The sequence below is a fragment of the Drosophila tropicalis genome, unplaced genomic scaffold (genome assembly GCF_018151085.1).
Source record: "Drosophila tropicalis isolate 14030-0801.00 unplaced genomic scaffold, ASM1815108v1 contig_562, whole genome shotgun sequence".
Lineage (NCBI taxonomy): Eukaryota > Metazoa > Arthropoda > Insecta > Diptera > Drosophilidae > Drosophila > Drosophila tropicalis.
In genome coordinates this window covers 366,670-389,881 of record NW_027173037.1, presented here as the reverse complement: position 1 = coordinate 389,881, position 23,212 = coordinate 366,670, and the positions used below count along the sequence as shown (strand labels likewise).

The 23,212-nt window shown below is 36.8% G+C and overlaps 6 protein-coding genes across 9 annotated transcripts in view; 4 read left to right on the top strand and 2 right to left on the bottom strand.

The window, feature by feature from the left end:
• The window catches only part of Slob (Slowpoke binding protein), a 43,960-nt gene extending 40,258 nt beyond the window's left edge, over positions 1-3,702 (top strand). For all 4 annotated transcript variants that reach the window (XM_068287532.1, XM_068287534.1, XM_068287533.1 and 1 more), the window contains one exon: positions 62-3,702. In XM_068287532.1, coding sequence (XP_068143633.1) covers positions 62-1,363 — 1,302 coding nt within the window. In that variant the 3' untranslated portion in view covers positions 1,364-3,702. The remainder of the gene's footprint in view (positions 1-61) is intronic.
• An 883-nt stretch (positions 3,703-4,585) lies between these two features.
• Positions 4,586-9,225, top strand: Alg7 (Alg7 dolichyl-phosphate N-acetylglucosaminephosphotransferase). Its single transcript, XM_068287471.1, has 5 exons — positions 4,586-4,963; positions 5,032-5,173; positions 5,260-5,473; positions 5,536-5,770; positions 8,676-9,225. Exons 1-5 carry the CDS (start codon positions 4,818-4,820, stop codon positions 9,175-9,177), a joined length of 1,239 nt encoding a protein of 412 aa, XP_068143572.1. The 5' UTR covers positions 4,586-4,817; the 3' UTR covers positions 9,178-9,225.
• Mgat3 (beta-1,4-mannosyl-glycoprotein 4-beta-N-acetylglucosaminyltransferase) lies at positions 6,166-8,339 on the bottom strand. Its single transcript, XM_068287499.1, has one exon. The coding sequence runs from the start codon at positions 8,187-8,189 to the stop codon at positions 6,678-6,680; it is 1,512 nt and encodes a 503-aa protein (XP_068143600.1). The 5' UTR covers positions 8,190-8,339; the 3' UTR covers positions 6,166-6,677.
• Positions 9,226-9,293: 68 nt separating the features above from the next.
• On the top strand, positions 9,294-10,501 carry Rsph1 (Radial spoke head protein 1). The gene is made up of 2 exons (XM_068287472.1): positions 9,294-9,431; positions 9,488-10,501. Exons 1-2 carry the CDS (start codon positions 9,357-9,359, stop codon positions 10,439-10,441), a joined length of 1,029 nt encoding a protein of 342 aa, XP_068143573.1. The 5' UTR covers positions 9,294-9,356; the 3' UTR covers positions 10,442-10,501.
• A 748-nt stretch (positions 10,502-11,249) lies between these two features.
• On the bottom strand, positions 11,250-19,947 carry LOC137575070 (immunoglobulin domain and leucine-rich repeat-containing protein 2). Its single transcript, XM_068287469.1, has 5 exons — positions 19,827-19,947; positions 13,384-15,432; positions 13,027-13,322; positions 12,337-12,968; positions 11,250-12,276 (listed from the first exon to the last, which is right to left on the bottom strand). Exons 2-5 carry the CDS (start codon positions 15,361-15,363, stop codon positions 11,609-11,611), a joined length of 3,576 nt encoding a protein of 1,191 aa, XP_068143570.1. The 5' UTR covers positions 15,364-15,432; positions 19,827-19,947; the 3' UTR covers positions 11,250-11,608.
• Positions 19,948-20,303: 356 nt separating this feature from the next.
• Pif1 (Pif1 DNA helicase) lies at positions 20,304-23,082 on the top strand. Its single transcript, XM_068287517.1, has 2 exons — positions 20,304-21,382; positions 21,448-23,082. Exons 1-2 carry the CDS (start codon positions 20,408-20,410, stop codon positions 22,483-22,485), a joined length of 2,013 nt encoding a protein of 670 aa, XP_068143618.1. The 5' UTR covers positions 20,304-20,407; the 3' UTR covers positions 22,486-23,082.
• Positions 23,083-23,212: the final 130 nt, after the last annotated feature.

Below are 23,212 nucleotides of genomic sequence, written 5' to 3'. Positions count from 1 at the left end.
AAGGGTCAAATAATTTCAATTGCCAAATGAAAATTATCAAAAATGTTTTTCATAATTTTAGGTCAGCTCCTTTGAGGACATGTCGCCCAAGCGTAATTCGGATAAGCAGCACTTGAAGCACGTGAATCGTATGGCCTTCCGTTCTCTGGAGGAAGAGCGACGCATCGATAATGCTTTCATGCCCATGGCAGATCGCACCCATTCTGACAATCGCGTCAATATGCAGAGCGAAAAGTACAAGAAATTGACTCATGCCTCGTTTCGCATCAGCAAGACATCAAGTCAGGATTCGCCCACTAGTGCCACTGCCACATGCAGCATGGAAATGCAACGCACTGGACGCCAGACTTTGTGGCGAGATAGTAAATTTTATCGCAAGAATCGCATAGCCAAAAGCAATGATTCGCTTATGGAGAACAATTCGCCCCATTCACCGCGACTCTCGCCGAGTTCGCTGCGGGACAATCAATACGAGAGCCGCAGCAGCAGCACCACTCAGGTCAATGTACGACGCTCATTGAGTGGCAGCCAGCAAATGCTGAGTGTAACGACAAGTTTTTGTGGCAATGGCAGCGGCAATGCGTCCACATCGGGCAGACGCTATTGCAGCTCTAAGAGCGAAGATTTGGGTGAATCATCTGATTATTTGAGGGTAATGGATGCCCGCAAATCGTACTCAGAGCGACATTTGGTGCGACTCAAACAGACGGCCATCAATAATACGCACAGTGAGGATGAGATGAGCTTCAACGATGACAATAATGCATCATCATCAGTATCAAGTTCATCGCATGCCCATAGCCATGGTCATATACAGGGCCACCAGGCACACAGTCATGGCCGGGCCCATCAGCACCACCAACAGCAACAACATCATCAACAACAGGTGACACATCAGGCGCCTGGTGGTCGCTGGAGCAGTTGTTCCATTACCAATCAACTAAAGACGACCAATATTAAGACCACTTCGTTGGCCACTCTTACCCTGGCCTGCTGCCAAACGAATTTAGTAGCCAAAGCTCCCTCCGCTCCATTATCAACAACCGCAACCAGCACCAACAACACCAGCAACAGTAGCAGCAATAACAGCAGCTACCGCACGCCCTCTAAGTCCCTGGATCAGGCACTCAATGTCAGCAGCAGCACCAGCAATAGCAGCAGCACCAGCAACAACAGCTCTGTGGATGAATCACCCTCCAAGCTGACTCCTAGTGGCACTGAACTCTCTCGCATCTTTGTCATGGACATGGATGATGCCACTGGCAGCAATTGCAGCGAAGAGAAGACACCGCTTTTGGATAGCGTAGAGATGTCACCGATAAGTCCAACTGAACCCAATCAGCCAGATCTGGAGAAGCTCTAAGCGACATCCAAATACATTACAAAGTTACAATTTGCACTGCTTGCCACCTCAAAATCAAAATTCTTTCTACCTTTCGAATTCTTTTTACCCCCCAATTTCTCTTTTCAAATCTTTTAAATGCTTTTTTTTATTGCAAACAAAACCAAATCGTAGAAATTAGAATTAGAACTGATATATTTCGTTGATCTTTGACTCAGGCAAGCAGTGCATTTTGTTGCCACACACACAGACACACACGTATTGAGCAGCCGAAATGCAAAGCATGTGATAGAAATACCAAAGGAAAAAAATACTAAAAGCAAGATATGAAATTGAAAAGGGGAACCACATGAAGTTATTGAACTTTTTAAGCATTAGAAATGGTAATGGCAACTAAGAAATAAGTGTCAATGGACAAAAAAAAATAGCAAAAATTACAACAATTTTATCTTTTTCTTAAAAGAAAATATTTTCAACTAGTTTTTAGTTTGATAAAAACTATTTTTCTTCTAAACTCTAAATTTTAAAATCTCCAACACTTCTAGAAACTTTTTCATTCTGATAGAAGTTTTGTTAAAATTTCAAGTTTTTCTTAAATTATTAAAGTTAGCTAAAAGCAATTGTATTTTACGAATATTCGGTTACAATTTTTCCAAGTCGAGCTTTTCAAACAGTGTTGGTCAAGTCAATCTTTTTATTGAATGTTGAGAAGTAAATTCAAACTCAAATTTTAGATTACCCCAATATATTCTTCAACAGAATTTTGTTATTGTTTTTTAAAACTGAAGTGTTTTTTATTTATGGACACATTGTGATTGCTGGATGAGTATGAGTATTTTTGAATCTAAACGAGTAGTTGGTCATTTTATGAGTTTGCTAAACACACAAAAACTTAAATCAAACCAAAATCAAGAAAATATAAATCCGGCTGCTTTTGCCTTTAAACCAACAAGAACACAAAAACCGTATATTGAAAAAGAAAAGAAAACAAAATAAATAAATGAAACTCCACACTCAAAGCTTTCTTCTGGTAACAATAATAATGTTTTTCTTTATATTGAACTTTTAATAAATTGCTTTTACAGCAATTTACATAAATTTAAACTTTACTGATGCTATTCAAATCTTTAGACTGCTAAGCAAGAAAACCAAAAATTAAAAATAAAAATGAACAGCAAACCAAAAAGCGAAACTAAATAATTTGAAGCCAATAAAACTTCTGATAAGTTGGTTTTCGATTGTTTCGTTTTTTATTTTTAGCAAGTACAATTTTTTCGAATTCGAAATTATACAAAACATTACTTGGTAGTTAATTGAATAGTTAAGAAAAATATAAGTATTTAACAAAAAAAAAAAATGAAAAAAAAAAAAAAAAAAAAAAAAAACAAAAGCTTCGCAGCGCGTATTGAAAATATTTTACTGTAGCTTAATATTGTTTTAAGGCCGTTCAGACAACAACAACAACAACAATTAAAATTGTGTGGGACAAAATATTTTAAATCTATAAATTTTAGGGAAATTACAAAATATAGTGAACAATTTTATGAAGTTGCAAACAAAGGAAATCAAAGAAACTACAAAAAGAAAACCATGTGAATTCACAGACACACACACACACATACTGACACAATTTTGAACTTCTGTTAAATTATAAATATTCTAATTTTTTTGTTTAGTTTAAGCTTTAAGCATGCACTTCAATATTACAAAAGAAAAAATAAGAGTAATAATTTAATTGAAGAAGGGAAAACAAAATAAATTCATAGAAATGATTACGATAAAAAATACAATAAAAAAAGAGCAATCAAATTTACAAAACTTACAACAAACAAAGTAAAATATCACAGCAAATCCCAAAGAAACAAGAAAATAAATACATATAATATATACATATATATACACAGACACACACACAAAACAAACAAACATATGTATCAAATATACTATTTAAAAAAAAAAAGAAAAATAATTATAGACGCACGCACCTAGCGAGTTGCACTTTGTCATCAAACAAACAACAAATAAAAGAGATAACAAACCCGTTCCAAAAACCAAAAAATAAAAAATAAACAAAAAATGATCTAAGTCAAATTTCATAACAACATTGGCTTTTAGTTTTAATTTATAATATTTATTAAATATTAACAATGTAGTGCATTGTTTTCAACAATAACAACAACATCAACAAACCACTCTTGTGTAAATTAATTTATTAAGAATTATTTAACATTGTGTATAAGTAGTTCTCTAAGTAAACTGTTTGGAGAAACTCTTTGGACATGGTCAGACCCCCCTACCTTCCTAAAAGGTTTACCCATCCCCACCCCTCAACAAAAAAGAAAACAAAACCAAACCCAAAAGGATAATAAAAATACAAATTAAACGACAAACAAATAGAGTATTTGAATAACAAGGTTTGGAAAATTTAGAAAATGGCTCAATGAAAGTACAACTAAGCAAGTTCATTAGCTCCAAATCCTTGCTAAAGATCATTCTGCTCAACCCAGTATCATTTACTACTAAGTCTTGATATACACTTTCCAGGAAGTCAAGCGGAAAACCCATGATGTAACAGTGCAGGCAACTCTTGCTGATATTCAGAGGGTGCCTAAAATTTCAATATATTTCATCTTATTGCAGAGTCAATGGCTATACATTAAATCCGAAAGGATCAGTCAAGGATTATCGCCCAAGTAACCTATCTTTGAAATTATATTAATTGTAGGCATCGTTTCTGAACATTGAAAGTGCGTTCAATAACGTAAAGAAACTTAAAAAATAAACTAGAATGATGGGGTCACTTTTAATCGACTTTTGAATATTACTATTTTTATAAGTATTACAGAATATCGTCAAATATATAATCTACAAAATCGTCTCATTTTTATTTCTAAAACATTTTTCAGAAAAGTCAATTAGAAAAGATAAAAATAATTTATTTCTTCCAGTATTCGCATTTCCTTTTTATTATAAATATTATTTTATTATTATTGTTTGTATAAGATTTGCAAAAGGAACCAAAAAAATTAATACCAACAATAAAATTTGACGTCTGAAAAGATGATTTTAAAAACATAGAAATAAGAATATAAGTTTTAGTTTTATAAATGTTTGCTAAAAGTTAGAAGAAAAAGTCTATTCAATTCAAAATTAACGGCGTTCAAGTAATTTTTGCATGAAACACCCTGTGCGCCATAGATTTCATGTGTTATTAGTCTGCTTGCGAGCGTATGGTCACACTGCTGACGAAACAGCTGTGTTTGTTTTTATCAGCGCCGCATAAGAACAATTGCGTGTACTTTTCAGCCAACCCAATTAGTTTTTCATTGGCAACATGATCGAGTGAGGCACACACATAATTGAAAATTACACACACACACACACACTCCAACACCAAAGACAGCTGAATCACAATCTTGTGACGTGGAGTCGCTAGTGGGCAAACAGGTTAATTTAATTTAGTGGAGTTGCAACAATGTCGGCCACAGCAATAGCCATAAATGCGGCTCTGTCCACGGCCGCATACTGCATGACGGTGCGAATGATACCACGATTCCGGGGGATGTTTATCAAGGCGAATTTGTATGGCAAAGATCTGTGCAAAAAGGACCAACCACAAGTGTAAGACGCTACACAGTCTTTCCTAGAGATTGCCCCCATGTAATGCCCTCTACTTCATCTTCGTTTAGACCCGAATCCTATGGTGTCGTCATTGGCTGCGTTTTTCTGGTGTCTATGTTCATTTTCATACCCGTACCCTTTGCCTTTGATGAGGCAGCTGCCACAGATGCGGTGACTGGAGGCAAACCTGCCACATTTCCACATGATAAAGTAAAATTAAATTCCAAAATGGCAAATGCAAATGCATTGGACACATAACACATGCTAATGTTTTGTTTCTTTTTTTTTTCTTTTAGTTTGTGGAATTGATTGCTGCCCTATTATCCATTTGCTGCATGATCTTTCTGGGTTTTGCCGATGATGTTTTGGATTTGCGTTGGCGTGACAAGCTTCTACTGCCCACCATTGCTACGCTGCCCCTGCTTATGGTATACTATGTCAACTACAATTCGACTACGGTGATAATGCCGAATTTTGCACGTTTCTTACTGGGAACTTCGGTTAACATAGGTTCGCCTCATTTTGCCTGCTTTATTTACAATATTATAATTCCAATATTTCTCCTTTGGAAGGTCCACTTTATTATGTCTTTATGGGCATGTTGGCGGTATTCTGCACCAATGCCATTAACATATTGGCTGGCATCAATGGCCTGGAGGTGGGACAATCATTGGTTATAGCTGGATCGGTTTTGGTATTCAATTTAATTGAGTTATCATTGGGACATCAAGTCGAATCGCATGCGTTTTCTATTTACTTTATGTTGCCATTTTTTGCCACTTCGTTGGCCCTATGGAAGTTCAATAGGTAAGTCTATTTGGCTTTTGTATAAGTTATTGTTAGCCACTTTCGACTAGGCTTTTAAATGAATCCTTGAATCAGTTCCTACTGATTTTTTTTTAAAAATAATTTTAATCAAAAAGTCTAACTTTAGCGATTAAACGTACGCAACTCATTGTTTATTGATCCAGAGGGATTCATTTTCAATTTGTATTTTAGTCAAGGAGAAGATAAATCATTAGGGAGATTTCTGTTAAAACAAATTTCCAAGTGTAGTAATAAAGAAAGGGCAGTCTTCGGTACAGATGTACAGAGATTCGACAGTGAGTTCCAATGCCTTTCCACAGGCCAACATCTCTCATTTAGTTTTGAAAATGTTTAACCGCTTTTGCTGTTCTTTTTTTTTCCTTGTTTATTTGAATATGAATCTGACAAGTTAACAAATTTAGAATAATTTTTTATAAACTATAATTATAAGACATTGAATTAGATTACAACTGATCTTAAATTTTTCATATGCAAGGGTATCTTAATTACCCCAATTACTAATATTTAAGCTAAATTCTTAAGTCAACTGAAAGATTATATCATATGGTGGTCACAACGTATAATTCCAGCAAATTTGTTAGATATGAAGAATTATAATTAATTTTGTATTGACCTCAATTCTTCATATATATATATATATGTGTGTGTGGTTTTTTCTTATCACAGATGTTCCGTCCTGTCTGTCTGAAATTTTAAAGTTTGTTTTTTATTATGTTTTTTTTTTTTTGAGGCGATGTGCAAATATAATTAATGTTTAAGATGATGATTAATGTGATATGAGATCGATGATATAAAGCAGGCACGTATACATATTTAAACAAATATATATGTATATATATAGGACTCCTTTCTTCACTTAGATTAGGTCACAAGTAAAACTTAGACATTATTCCATCTCGTTGTCGACATCGTCCTCTTCCTCTGATACATCGTAAAGATTGACTAGAAGTTGCCCGAATTGACTGCTCAAACGTAAAGCCATTTCGGGGGCATAATATTTTTCACTTTGTTGACGCAGACGTTGCAATTGGGTGGTACCGTCTATATATAAACCATTCGATATTAATCGTTGTATATAGAATGAATCTATATGCGCATTTCTGCTCGTATTGGGCAATTTAACATTCAAATTGTGATAGGAACTTTGCAGAAGGCGCACAATTTGCTCGGGCGACAAACACAATTGACAATGCCAGCCGCCAAAGTGATTGAGATCACCCAAGGTGTGGCTATAGCTATCGATTTGAGCCACACCATTATGCAGATGGTTCAATGAACTGATTACTCCATGTAGTAAAGTTCTCTGTGGATGTTGCCAATAGAATCCGTAGACATTGAACTTCAAACGAAATTGCAAAGGGAGCACATCTTTGGCATAGTATTTGAGAAATTTTAGGGAAGACGGAGCATAGACTGTTTCACTGTCGCCATGGAGGAGCAGGTCCTTGACCTGCATTTGTACACCACATAAGGACCAAAGTTGACGACGAAATTGTCCATAGACCAAAGAACTACTACAATTTTGCCGCGTCGGACACTGATAAAGCAAATAACTGGCATTGTTTCGTCCCAACATGGCCTCCACAGTGTGTTGATGCTGTTCCTGCTCCTTGCTGCCACTGTGATTCACATAGTAGATGAGAAAGTAATCCACCACCTCAATTAAAGCTATCAATTGCAGTTCTAATAGATCCAAGTTTAATAATTCCCATGGTCCCAATTCCAGCATATAGTATAGACGATGCAGATTACTTCCACTAGCTTCTCTTAGCTGGATTGGAGGTGCCGCAATACCGGCCCGCTTGCTGACCCGACTAAGAGTCATCAGAGCACGCCAAATAATCTCCGGTTGACCACAATCCCTTCCATGCCAGCCATTGGCACATTTACATTGTAATGGTGCCATTAGATAGTCCACTTCATTGACATGACTCTCGTTCAGTGTGCCCTGACGATAGCACCATAAAGATGGCTCCAAATCCTCCTCATAGGCGGCTGCTTCCATTAAATTCGTATTGTTTAATCTTTCCACTTTCATTTGATAAAAGTCCAGATCATAACGATTGACATTCTCATGCGGATGACGCGGGCAATGAACACCCCCGCCACTGAATCGAGCTTCCTCTCCTCCTCCTCCTGCTCCTCTTTGCTTGTGATTCTTTACAAAGTTCACTCTCCTTCCCCTCCAATCCTTAGCATCGGGATCCCATGATCCCGATACACTCTGCTGCATCTGTTGCTGCTGTTCCTGGCCGTTGTAGCTCATTTGAAGCAACCATATGCAACCAATGAACCCAATTTGTAGTATTAGAACTGACCAAAGCACCAATTTTTTTGTTATACCCAATCGTCCATTGCCGGCACTGACGACTGCAGTTCCTGTGAAGCTTTTCACCATTCTGCTGGCGTTTTGTTGGGAAAAAAAGTTAAGTTATCTTTTTGTCCATTTGTTGGCTTATATTCATTTTCTTCTTTCAGACTTTTTCTTTTCTTAACACACCCAAAAAATTCCTTTTTCTTTTTTTTCGCTCTCCCCCGCACAGCTGACGTCGTCGCAGCTGTTTCTGCGTCGACTGCGCAGCCGGCGAATTCTGTGTAAGAGCGTTTAGCCTTTTTCCTGCCAAATGTTTGCGGGCTTTTTAAAATTCGAAAGTAAAAATATTCTGAATACATTTATTACATTCATCAAGAAATGGTAATTAAATCTTGGTAATTAGTAAATTGTATTGATTTAATATGATTCATATATCAGAGAAATGGGTATAAAATATTGAAGTCATATATAGCTATAACTGGTTTTTTTTTTTTAGATTTTAGTGTGACCAATCAATTTTTTCCGTTATAAGATTCAAATTTAAATACTTGTTCTATGTTTCTCTTACAGATATCCATCACAGGTATTTGTTGGCGATACATTTTGCTATTTTGCCGGCATGACTTTTGCTGTGGTCGGCATTCTGGGGCACTTTAGCAAGACACTGCTCCTGTTTTTTTTGCCCCAAATACTGAATTTTCTGTATTCGATACCGCAACTATTCCACTTTGTGCCATGTCCTCGTCACCGTTTGCCTAAATATGATAGTAAATCAGATTTATTACATATCAGCACAACAGAATTTAAATTGGAAGAACTGAATCCATTGGGTCGCCTCATGGTCAACGTTCTGAGGAAACTGAAATTGATAAGCTGGCAAGAGGTGAGCACTGATGGTCAAGTGCGAACGAATAACTTCACTCTGATTAATTTTGTAATGGTTCTCTTCGGGCCAACACATGAGCGAGTGGTTACACAAATATTGATGGGATTCCAGGTGTTGTGTACCTTAATGGCTTTACTCATACGGTATCCATTGGCGAATTACTTCTACACGGAAACGTCTAGGTGAGAAGGGAAGAAAATTTAAAGATTTAATTTAATATTTATTGATAGAAAAGCAAGCCTCGGCATTAAATGTAAATCGTAGTCTAATGAACACACTATTATTCCTACACTATTATATTTTTCCGAAAGTAAATTAAGTTGATTAAATAAATCCAAGTCGAAAGCCGAAAGAAAACCATCGATATGAGTGTTTCGGATATGTCAGAAGAGTCGGATTTGTCGTATCCCGACGAGGAGGATTCAGGACCTAATATAGGTGTAAGCTAACTAGAAAATTGGCCAATGTAATATTCCTTTATAAACCCGTAAAATAGCTCTATATAGGCGGACGTAATGCCGCTGGACAACGACATGGTCGCGGTTGGGCAATTTTACCCAATGGCGATCAATATGATGGAAATTATCGCAAAGGACGACGTCATGGCATTGGTCTTTATGTTTTTAAGAATGGCTCCCGCTACTATGGCCAGTATCGTTGTGGCAAACGATGTGGGCGTGGCATATTCATCTATCCCGATGGTTCTGTTTACGAGGGAAATTGGCGCAAGCATCTAAAACATGGCAAGGGACGTTATAATTATGTGAATGGCGATTGTTATTCTGGTGACTGGTTCAAGGGTCAACGTCATGGTGTGGGCATCTATAGCTTCAATACCAACAAGGATAACTGTTGTCTGTCCGTGCGGCTGAAATCAACATGGAATAGCAACACACGAATGGGTCCATTCGAACTTTACATTGGCAACGATGATAAGTGCACCATTCTGCATGGCATCTGGGACACTCAGTATCCCTCTGGACCAGCTGTATTCAGTTTCAATAATCGTTATCTACTTTTGGGCTATTTCCTGCCAAACAATTTCAGTTTGAAAGCCACTGCTTCGAATGAAAATATGGAAGGTGAAGATGAAATGGGACAAATGGAGGACGAAGACGGCAATCCTTTGCCAATGGCACCAACACAATGGTTTGCTCAAGAGATTGCAGTCTTTGATTACTCAATGCTGCCGCAGGAACCAGTGCCCTTGCCCATTTCCGATTCGGAGCTTTCTGTCTGCTCACTGTCCACTATGCCCAGCATGCGCAGTGAGGAGAAGATCAGCTACTTTGATGAGGGAGAGGAGGGCGAGGGCGAGGGAGAATTGGAGTGCCATCCTTGTGAGTGTGAGTCTGATATTACCGAGGTTGAAACCGACAGTGAGCCATGCAAAATTGATGCTAGTCCATGTGCCATCGAGGTGGTCGTTCAGAAATGTCCCAATGTTTGAGACAAATCTCGATGTTGAAACTTGTGTTATAAATAAATTTTTGGGATAATATCATATGGATTTTCCTCTTATGTATTTTGTTTTATAGTAAACATTTTATTTATAGATCGATTTGTTTTTCATATATAGTTTCTGCTATATTTGAAAATGATTAAAATTTGTTTTCTTTCACTTTAAAATACGCCTCTATTGTTTTATAAATAAGTTGTTCTTACGTTTCTCTCTTTTTGTTTTGTTTTTTGTTATAGAATGAAATCACAAATGGGGGCTTTTTAAGTATTATTGACAATTAATTAATGATACATTTCCATTTCTACAATCTCTCAATTTTTAAATTCTTTACTAAGCAATATATGTATAGATAAATAGATATATAACTCTTCTCAATTCCAAATATGCTAAATTTCATGCTTACAGAAAACAAAAAACTAATGCAAAACTAAGACTTTAAATAGTCGAATTAATCTCAAAGCAAAAATATTTCTAATAGACTTGCTAAATAACGGCTTGTTTTATTTTCTTTTGTATCGTTTTCTTTTTTACTACTCAACATTAACTAAATTCAGTTTTAATCAGCTGAATGAACTATTGCATATTATATCTGAAATAAGTAATAAGCTAAAATCTAATTATAAAAAAAACTATTTGAATCTACAAGTTTATTCTGTTTCATAAACTTAGCTAAAACCTAATCGCCTTCAGCTGATTTGTAGAATTTCCCAAGCAAAAACTAAACAGTTTTTAAAGTAGAATCTCAGTTAAAAATCAAATTTGACCTTTGACGATTCGTTATAGTTTCAAATGATAATAAGTAGATTAAGATTTACAATTTATTAGAATTATGCATTGGAATTGAGAATAATTTCTATTTTTTGTTTTTTTTTTCTTTCTTTGATCTCTATGTGTGCCAATTTCTGTATACATAATTACATATAGTTAAATAATCGTATGACTTTTCTTATTTCATCAATCTCGAATGTTCAGCATTTTTGAATTCATTAAGTTCCGCTAATTAAATCTAAATATAATTATTGTTTGCTGCCTTAAACTTAAAATCTATGTATGTACTTTTACATTTCTTCATTTTGCCTTTGAATTAGTTTAACTTTCAATTAATTAATGAAAAAAAAAAAAAAAGTAGAACAAAAATCTCTAAATGATTCAGGTTCAGGACTGTTGCTGTTCGTCTAGGATTATGTTTAGCTTTGTGGCCGGAGGAGCTGTGGTCAATGATGACTCATCCATGGGATTCAGATGCTGCGGTTCTCTGTCCTTGGTTAGCAATTCATGCAAAGTACTGCCATCACTCTGCTTGGACACCTTATAGATGGCCGGACATGAACGAGAATTTCTAACATCTTCAGTCGTTGTATCTCCAAGAGGTAACAGTTCTTGCTGCTGCTGCTTCTGCGGATTTTCCTCATCTCGATCTAGATCCTCATGCCCGCTATGATTGTTATCCTCAATGCTGGCATAATTAGCTAAAGCAACAGCTGCCGCCATGGCCGCCGCCTGATTACTGCTACTTGCTCCCTCGGGATTCAGGTAGAGCCGCGGCGTATTATAGAGCAAGAGATGGGGATCCATTTTGAAATCGTGCTCCAATTGCTTCTGCTGATCGAGATTCTCATCGATGTAGTTGATGTGAATGGGTGAAGTTTGCAAATTAAGCCGCGAACTACGCAACGGATCATCAAGGTCATCTGGTGGTGTATAGTAGATGGAAGCTTTGCTAGTAGAATTATTGGCCACAGCCAGGCGCGCTTTGATTTTCTGTATATTTAACTCCTTTGCACCAGCAAAGTCCAATTGGCTTTTGAAGTAGCAGTCTATGTCTGCAAATAGAAAAAGTTTTAGCCATTTGTCTTTTCGAAGCAAAAATATCCTTAACTTACCCTCAGCTATGTCCTCCTCACAGCGCCCACGACAATTTTCGAAATAGAAACTGGGTAAATTCTCCAGCACTTTGTTTAGTGTCTGCTGTTGATACTTGTAGCCCTCTCGCAGACGTAAAACTTGATGGGCACTAAATTTCCTGATCTTATTGCGCTGGAAGACGTAATTCTCGCGCACCCAGCTTAATTGGCCAGTGGAATAATCGCGTACTTTCTTCACCTGATCATAATATTGATCCTTGAGGGCAGTCAAATGATTTGAGCCCATATCACGAAACTCTTTAATATGCTTGGCCTGAGTGGTATAGCTACTTTGAATCCATTCCACTTGCTGGGCACAATTCTCTCGAATGCGATGCACTTGCTGGGCATAGTTCTCGCGCAGACGTTCCAACTGTTGACTCTTATAGCTCTCAATGCTGTCCAACATGGCATAGATTTGACGAGCCCTTGGTGATTTTTTATTCCGATTGGCACAACAATAGAAACGCTGACAGATACCCCAACGGGAGAGACAACTCCTAATTCCCTGAACAATCAAGGTGAGGAACAAGAAACTGGTGGCCAAAGCAGTTCCTGCCAATAAACTTCCAATTTTTACGCGATAAAATACTATGGGATCGATATAGAGCCTGCAGAAAATGGGAAAATGTTAACAAAATTACATGAGGAGGAGGAGATCTCTCTCACCTAAGGCCCGTTGATGATTTGCCCATAACATTGAAGGCAATGCAAGTGTAAAGGCCACTATCAATTCGTGAAATGTTGTGGACCAGCAGAGAGCCATTCTCCACCAGAACCAAACGTTGGCCTACCATCGAATTCTGTTGACGACTCAAGTTATGCTTTTGTACATAACTCTCGTCCATTAGGGCAGCCAGCTCGTCTTTGCTTATAGGACGAGGATCATCCCGATCGCTCTCAATGATTATGGGTCGCTTATCGGGATCGGCATGATGACGCAATATAGTGTTACGCGGTGTTACCTGAAATAAAAAATACAGTTAAAGAAATTTTACGATAGAGGAAGCATGTCTTTTGACTTACCCAAAGAATATCCGGCACCGGACTGCCCGAAATTTGGCACTCCAATTTGGCTGTGGAGTGAAGTTTATGCATTTTTGGCTCAGAGAATTGCTTAACGACGGGCACTGAGCAATTTAGGTTGCTTAATACACGCAGCATATCACCCGGATAACCATATTGACACTTTAACGAATCAATCTGATTATCAATAGTTTCATATGACGCCAATGGTGGTCCCTGATTGGAGCTGGGTGAATGTAAGCTGGTATTTGAATTGGTTAACCAGGCATTTAGCCAATACATGCTGCAATCGCATTGATACTCATTGTTCAATATGTTAAGATAACGCAAATGGGCCAGTTCTTTCAGTCCCTCGGGCAATGAGGCCAGATTATTGCCACGCACCGAAAGACGCTGAAGGCGTGTAAGGCCAGAGACTTGCTGGGGTAAGGCCTGAAGACCGCTCTCCGCAAGCAAAAGTTCACGCAAATTGCGAGCATTGGCAAACAGGGTACTCGGCAATTGTGTAAGTTGATGATTTTGCTGCAGCGATAGATAACGCAGATGTCGCAATATCTGCGGATCTATCGTTGATTCATCTGTCCGGGATATCCAATTGGATAATTGCTCCAAGGGTGTCTGATCAATGCGCAGCAGAACCAAAGATCGTTGCATTTGAAAAATTCCCGAGGGTAACTGCTTGAACTGATTCCGGCTGAGATCCAATTGCTTGAGGGCAGGCAGTGGCTGGAAGATGATGGAGGACAGTCCGGTTAGATTGTTGCCGGAGATATTTAGGGCCAGTAGATGATTCAATGACTCAAAAGCCTTGCGATCAATCTGGCTTAAGGAATTCTGCGATAGATCCAATTGCTTTAGATGATGCAAATTGTATAGACTATGCTTGCCAATCGAACGCAAATGATTACGCTGTAAATGCAATTGCTTTAGCTGACCATTCGGAGAGAAGAAGTTATCGGGAAAGGAGAGCAACCAATTTTGGCTGAGATCAAGCAATTGCAAGCTGCGTGCCGTATGAAAGAGCTGAAAGGGTAACACGGTCAAACGGTTTCCGGATATATAAAGACGCTCCAGTTTCAAAGCTCCTTCAAAGATATCTCGTGGCAGTTCAGTTAGCAGATTCTGACTAAGATTGAGTAGACGCAACTCACTGAGATGGCCAACAAAATGCATAGGCAGCTCTCTCAACTGATTTCTATCCAAATGCAGTTCTTCCAAATGATTCATATTTTGCAATTGATTTAAACTGCAATTGGCCAAACGATTGCCACTCATTTTAAGTACTTTCAGGCGACGCATCGATGATGGAGAGTCAGCCCATTGTAGGCATTCTAATAGATTCTCACTTAGATCCAATCTCTCCACATACTCAAAGCCCTGAGGTTGCCTTTGGAGCAACCTGCCTAGGGTGGCATCTTTTAAGTCACTCTCAAGCCAGCGGAAATCTTTAAGACTCTCATATTGCTGCAGCTGGAGAGGATTGGACATGTCGGCTTGCACATACCGCAGCCTAATTTGATGATACGAGATGCTTCTTTTTTCCAACAATTCTCTATTGATTGACTCGATGTTAATTCGTTCACAACTCAATTTAAATTTACTAGTTAAGGGATCTATTGTTAACTGACTGCTAGATGTGTCCAATACATTTTGCTCTTCATCATTCTCTCGACTATCAGTTTGCTCATCAGTCAATTCATCCAGCCACAAACTTTCGTCACTGTCACTATCATCCAAATCCGTGTCCACTGCATGCCCCACAAATGGCAAATGGAATTTATAGCCCAGCAGCGAGAACTCATGTTCCTGCCATGTCCTTGGCCTGGTCTTTAACTGTCGATGATGATGATTGAATTGCTCGGAATCCGAAGCACTGCTACTCTCAATGCTACTATAGGTTGATATGCAATCAGCGGATGTCTGTTGCACAACTAGACAGACGACAATCAATATCAGGGAAATCTGGGATATTGTTTCCATTTTTCCGTTTGTAATCTCAAATATGTATATGGCATTATCTCTCTGTCATTCTGCGGTCGCATAGTACACCTAGACAACAGAATAGAAAAGAAAAGTAAAGTAATTGTAATTAATTTCAATTTGATTATTGATTACATCAACAAAAATAAAATCGATATTTACTATATATTACAAATGGTTAAAAACCATAAAAAAACACAAACTAAAACTATTGCGTGTCCCAAATTCCAAAACAAAAAGAATTATTGGTCTGGGTTGAAACTGGGTATTAGTTGATTGCTTTGTTTGATATACGACAAGAAATGACGCCCAATTATTAGGAAACAAGTTAGATGGTCGCCAGCTTAAATATACTCTACATAAAGTAAAAAACTTACAATGACCAAGCCCAAGTTAATTCAAGCTATGTACTTAAGTTTACCATGTCAACTCCTTTTGAATGACATGGACTTAACAAAGCTAACAACGTATTCCCATGTCTTCAAGGATATACTTTTCAAACTTCTAAGTTATTTTGCATTCTTTTTTCAATTGAGAAAAGCATAATATTTATTGATCTGCCTACAAAGTGTATGTATCTATCTATCCAATCCAAATTTATTTGCTTTACTATTGACTTTATACTTATAAACTTTTATAAGGTCGAGAAAAAGACTTTTTTTCCACCTCCTTATCGACTCAAATAAGGTTACATTTGAGTATTAAGGGGGCCGAGTTAGAAATAGGTGGACAAATTAAATATTATTAATAATGCAGCATATAATGACAACTTTTCTTTGACGGCATGAAGCCCAAAAAAAAAAAAAAAGAACCTATCAAATTTGTCCATTTTGTTTCTTTCCTATTCTAATGAAACAATAAGCAAATTATATAAACACGAAACACATGATAAAACCCAATGCAATGAGAGTTCGTGTCCTTGTCGACAAAGAGCAAAATGGAATGAAGCAAGAAAAAGGTGGGAAACAATTCCAATCAAATTTTTTGGAAATGAACCTTTCTAAAGGGCAAAAAGGATCTACATTAGTTTTATAAAACTGTTTATCAGTTAGTGGCTTATGAGTCTTGTGAATTTTTTTCCTTCTTTGCCAGTCTATGTTTCCTAGTGATTTCATCATTCTCATGGGTGGATATGAGATATGATAGTCATCCCATTTAGGCAGTCAATCAATCTGACTCTGTTATAGCCAGGCATAGACAGAAATTCTTTTGATTCGATTACAACATTAAATTGCTGCACCAATTAATCATCAATGCGATAATTTTTATAAGGTTATAACAGAAATTATTACGATAATAAATTAATAAAAACAAATCCTATAACATCCATGTCGAAAAACAAAGAATATCTATTTCATAATAATTGATAAAATTTCCACCAACTTTTAAGTAGTGACAATAACGATCAATCAAAAATTACAAATTTTACAGGGTGTGACAGTTAGCCCGAATAACACATTTAATTGTTTAGAAACTTTAAACATTGTTTTGCAAGAAAAAATTCCTATTAAAAAATGTTTGTTTCCTCTAATACCAATTTATTTTTAGAAGTCTTCTATAAACAAAAATAAAATGTTATTTTGGCATGCTTCCGTATTTGTTTAGTACAAACAATTAAAATTACTGTTTCTATTATAAAAATTATAAGCTCGCTGAGATGCGAAAATAATAATAGAAGAAATTGTTTATATAATATGGTATAAAAACCACAACCTGCATCAACAACAAAATATGGCAAAGTATTTTATTACCGGCAATATAAAAGCCACAAAGTCTGGCATACACAAAAAAAAAAAAAAAAAGGAACTATTATTTCTTTAAAAATTTTATTAACAATATAAACACGACCTTTTACTGCTAGATAGAACGAAGAAAACTGTGTGCCAAGTGTGACTGACCCCATAAAAATGTTGACTTAAAGGCATAAGATTAGGTTGCCATCATAATTTAATTTTAATCTGATTCATTCCATTCTATATAGGGTGTGTAATTAGCGAAAATCTTTTGATTCCTTATGCCAATAAGGAATAGTCATATTTAATATATTTTTTGTATAGTTTCAATCGTCAATCGGTTAAGTTTCCCAATCATTGTGGAATTAGTAATGTAAATTTAAATATTTCGTCAAATTGAGCGGGGAAATTTACTGGGATATGAAGGAAAAGTAAAAGCATCGATTTGGAAAACATAAACAATCCTATATAAAACTTAATTACTTAAATTCCAGGCTAGTTGCATCATGAAAACAGAAGAAATTTACTCATAGCTCTTTACGTATTGCCAACTAAACGAAGAAACATAAATTAATTATTCAGGTTTTTAAAGACTTTTTTTCCTAGTTAAGATTACTTTTATAAATCAAGTAACCCAATCGGGCTCAAAGTCAAGTTTTGCATTTGATTCTCTCTCCAATTCCGTCTGCCGCGGTCCTTAGTTGTTCTTTGAAATTGAATGCTTCAAATCATGTTTACAAATGCCGTAACAACGTTCCCTAAGTAACCAAAAAAATAAAAAGAACTAACAAGACTATTAAGATTATTTTTGCGTATTTGTTGCCATTCGAACAAATATGACCTCTATAATGGGCACCCTTTTAGTGGTCAGACAGAGGCTTATCAGTTGGGACGACTTCCCTCCCTCTATTGAGTGACAGGGTGCAGTGGTCTTGATAAGAAACGCGATTAATCAAACAAAATGTGCGCCTTTAAATGCTAATTCCATGACAATTGAAAGTTCAATAAACAAACAATAACAGCAAATTATTGTTTAAATATTGTTAATATGTGTTTTTTAATGGAGGTGAATAATTTCACAACATTTTGACACTAACTTTTTTCTAGTGCGTGCAAAAAGCGAAACAGAAAAATGAAAACAACAACAAAAAATGGCTGAAATTTGGCTCAAAAAAGAGAGACAAAAATAGCTCGAAAGAAAACAAGAAAAAACTGCCACGAATATATACATACATAGATATAACTATATAAACGTATATATATATATTGCCATAATTAAATTAGCAAAGACTTGAAAAAACAGAGTGAGAGATAGTAGAAAGCAAAGGTTTTTGTTAAACAAAGAGTTGGAAATATTTATTATAGCAGAACTCATGATCAAAAGCAATTGAAATAGAAAGAGAAATAGATGAAGCTAAATTGTTTATGCGACGACAAACAAATTCTCATAAACGAGGGCCTGTACAACAGTTGTGGCAATCAAATGTCACAGGTTTTGTTTTATTACCTAATTACCAACACTTGTTTGATGGATCATTGATAAACGACAAATGTCACTGAATCGTTTGGTAATTAGTTCCGAGAGTGGGTAGGCTTAATAAATTTGTATTTGATTCTTTGTGGCTTTATTTCTAATGTCAGGTATTGAAGAAATACTTGAAAGAAATTACTGAAGAAGCATTTTTATATCTCATATTTAAAAGCAAGTCTAGGGAATAAGCTCCTATATTAATCATTGAGTTAATAATGTTTAAAATATTTAAAAATTCTATTTTTGTGAGCAAACACCACTTTTCCTTGTAAATACGTATACGTAATATCATATTGAAGGTATGTATTCTATTAGCTAATTTTGTTGCCCTTTTGTTTAAAAATAAAACCTATAACTTCTAAACATGTTTGTAAACATTTCGTTTATATTAACTCATTAATTAAGATCTTTCTGCTTCTGAAACATCACTAATTTATTTTTGAAGGATGACAATATAGCTTATATGCAAATTTAGAAGCACCTCTCGTTAAAGTAATTTTGATTTGAATCTAGAATTGTTTGTCTGGAAGTTGCATAATTTGGCAGACCAGCTTAAAACAGAAACAACAAAACGTCTGAAAATGGATTAAAGCACAAACATACACACTTACACTCCCACACACACACACACACACACACAAAACTTTTTCTATGTACTTTATCTTCTCTCTCTGTTTCCTCTTTGCTGACGTCTGTCCATTAGAAAAAAAAAAGCCGCTAATGAGCCCAATGCGAGCGTAAAAATAAATACAAATAAGAGAATATATTTTTTTGTATGCGTCCCCCCCGCCATCCGCCCCCCACGCACACACACAGGTGAACAAAATTGCAGCCATTCACAAATCTTAACACTTCTTCACCATTCTCATAATTCATTCATCTTCACATTCATTTGTTTGCTCCTTCACCTTGATCTCTCTCACCAGATGTTAAATAATCTACGAAGTTCTCGAAGGCTCTTGCATCCTCTTTTTATTGTTTCACTCTATCTCTCTCTAACAGCTGAAAGGAACTGCTTTTGCTGCTGCTGGAGCATAGGTGGCAATTGTACTTTTTTTATTTTTTTTCACCCTTTGGACAAGCAGAGGCAAACACATACACAGATGCTTAAGCAAAATGCCTTAGTTTATGAAAAATGTTGATATATTTAAAGAAATTTAACTGCATTTTGTTATTGTTTGTTGCTTTTATTAACTTACCGTTGTTTATAACATTTTTGTTAGTTTTATTTAAATTTAGAAAATTGTGTAAAATTTTCGACGGAGTAACGAGAAAACAACAATCACCCACGATTCGGCAGTGTTGCCATTTTGGCTTATGTTCGGCCAGATCTGGCTTATTTTCAGAAGCGATTGCGGATAAAATTTAAAAATTGTCGATAGCAAAAAATCGGTAAATATTTACAAAAGCTATTTGGGCCCAAAACGCGCTTAAATTATATAAATTTGGTAACAAACGAAATATTTACCTGTAAATATTTACCTAATTTTCTACTCAAGAACCGACATATTCTTGTTTAAAAATAGCAGTGTCCACATTTTTTAAACAATCGATAGTCTGAAAATACTATCGAGCTATCGCCATTATAAAAAAAACTATTGATACTATCGATTATTTTGCAGCCCTAGTTTGGAAGGGCAAATCGAATTTCGAGTACGAATTTTGCTTATCGAAAAATGAAATAAGCTGGCCACTCTAGCTTACTTACACCGCCAAAACACGCCGAGCAAAGGATTAATTTTTTTTTTAAACTGCTGACTAAAAACAACCAATTTCCAATATGGATTTGAACGAAGCTGTGCTCACCTGCGCAGTGAATATACACTGGACGAATGCCGTGGGCGTAACGGGACGCAAATTGGCCTACAAGACGGCCACGCTACGTTTGATACGCAACGATCTGCGAGAAATGTTCCTGGAGTTGACGCCCGAGAAACTGAAGCCAATGAAATTTAAGCTAAAGGACATGATGGTACACAAGAAATTTATGTCCGAGGGCAAGGCCACCTTCAATTTCAAAGCAGAGCTATGTACATTATACTTATCAAATGCTCCACCTGGTACCCTGATGTTCTTTCTTCGCACCATTTTCATCAAGATGAATGGCGCGAATGGGGAATCTGGCCAGCCGGATGAGGCAGCCCTGCAGAAGAAATTGCGCGAACATATGCTCTCGGGAAGACCAAGCAGTTTCGAAGAGATTAGCCCAGTGACCACCGCGGAGATGATTTTGGCGCGAAAAAAGGCGGGAATAGGCTCGAGAGCTACCACCACCACACCCTCACCACAAGCGGCTAAGAAACGACGGTTCGAGGAGGATAAGGGTACAGGAAGCGGAAGCAGTTTACCAGCAGCCAAAAAACTATATCAACAATCATCGACATCTTCCAGCTCAAAAGCTGAAAGCGAAGACACTTTGCGTTTAAGTGAAGAGCAAATGGAAGTCCTACGTTCGTGTACGGCTGGAAAAAATGTATTTTTCACCGGCTCCGCTGGCACAGGCAAAAGTTTTCTTTTACGTAAAATAATATCAGCTTTGCCGCCCGATGGAACCGTGGCAACGGCATCGACCGGTGTGGCCGCCTGTCTGATTGGTGGCACCACATTGCATGCCTTTGCTGGAATCGGAGGTGGAGATGCAACATTGCCACGTTGCTTGGAGCTGGCCTCCCGTCCCGTAAATGCACAGACTTGGCGTAAATGTAAACGTTTGATTATCGATGAAATCTCCATGGTGGATGGGCAATACTTTGAGGTAGAATATGTCACTCTTTGACAATGACTGTTTTATTAACAATTTTCATTTACTTTTGAACATAGAAAATCGAAGCAGTCGCTCGTCATATACGACGCAATGAACGTCCTTTTGGTGGGATTCAACTGATCCTATGCGGTGACTTTCTCCAGCTGCCACCTGTGATTAAGGTTGATTTCGGAGCGTCGACACCCCAACAACGTTTCTGCTTTCAATCGAGTGCCTGGGAAACGTGCATTCAATGTGTCTTTGAGCTAAAGCAAGTCCATCGACAATCGGATCCAGAATTTGTGAAAATTCTAAATCATCTGCGAATCGGTCATGTAAATGATATCATCAGTTCCCGCCTGGTGGCAACGTCCAAGCAGAAAATCGAAGGCAATGGTATTTTGGCCACACAATTGTGCTCCCATACGAACGATGCGAACTCGATAAATGAAACCAAATTGGAGAATCTCAGCGGTGAAAGGGTTCTCTTTCGCGCCGAGGACTCTGATGCTGGTATGACCAAGCAATTGGATCAACAAATTCAGGCCCCTTCTCAATTGTATCTCAAAGTAAATGCCCAAGTGATGCTTTTAAAGAATATCAATATATCCAATGGCCTGGTCAATGGAGCTCGCGGTGTAGTGGTACGCATTGAGAAGGGTCTGCCCGTTGTACGATTTAAGAATAATCAGGAATATGCCTGTAAGCATGAGAAATGGATCATTAAAACTGCCACTGGCGGCCTCATAACACGACGTCAAGTACCCCTCAAGCTGGCATGGGCCTTTTCCATACACAAAAGTCAGGGTTTAACGCTGGATTGTGTGGAGATGTCGCTCTCCAAAGTGTTTGAAGCCGGTCAAGCTTATGTGGCCTTGTCGCGAGCCAAATCCCTGCAATCGGTACGCATTCTGGATTTTGATGCCAAGCAAGTGTGGGCAAATCCTCAAGTACTACAGTTCTATAAGAATTTCCGAAGACGTCTCATCGACACGAGTATGATTCCCTTGGGCCCCAAAAATAAGGATCAGAAGCGTAAGCCCGGCGATGCTACTAGCGCTCTGGCCAAGATTAAAAAGAGTCTAATGAACAAGCCACTTGTTTCAATCAGCTAAAACCGAATCAAGTGCATGAACTGAATAATTTCTAGTTTAATTAATCTAAGACAATTAGCTAAATTGACTTTGCTGACTTTTGAATAGGCTTTTCATTTTAAGACTTTTTTGTTTTGATAGTCTTAAAGTCAAAACCCTTAAAACTATAGAATTAAATTGTATCAATAATACTTTAATGAAAACCAGTACAAACAAATTTTTAAATTTGTATGTTTACAAATATCAAAATTTGAAAAATCTCTTAAAAAATTGGACAACTTTTCAAATTTGTAAGCTTACAAGTTTAAAAATTTTAAACTTTCTCTAATTCCTTTAAAAACTGGATAATTTTTCAAATTACTGATCTATATTTTTTCCCCTTTAATTTGTCACTAAACTTTTTCTGAAATCTAATGAAATTTTAAAAGTATTCAAACTTGTATTCATTTCCGAATTTGTTGGATAGAATGAATTGCAATATCTTCATAAACATATAATGTCATGTTTCTCTAATAAGTTATTGGAACATAAACCTAGGTTCTATATTATTTCTTCGATAAGTGCTTTACATTTAAGCAATCTAGCACTGTTCGAATAAACAACTTCATTTATCTTGAATATTTCATTTTATTTCTTTAATTATTGTAAAACTGACTGAAACTAAAAAGAATATTTTAGTTCAATAAATCAAATTAAACTTTTTTTAACCAACTAACCGAATACTGCCTAATTAATAATGAAGCACAAT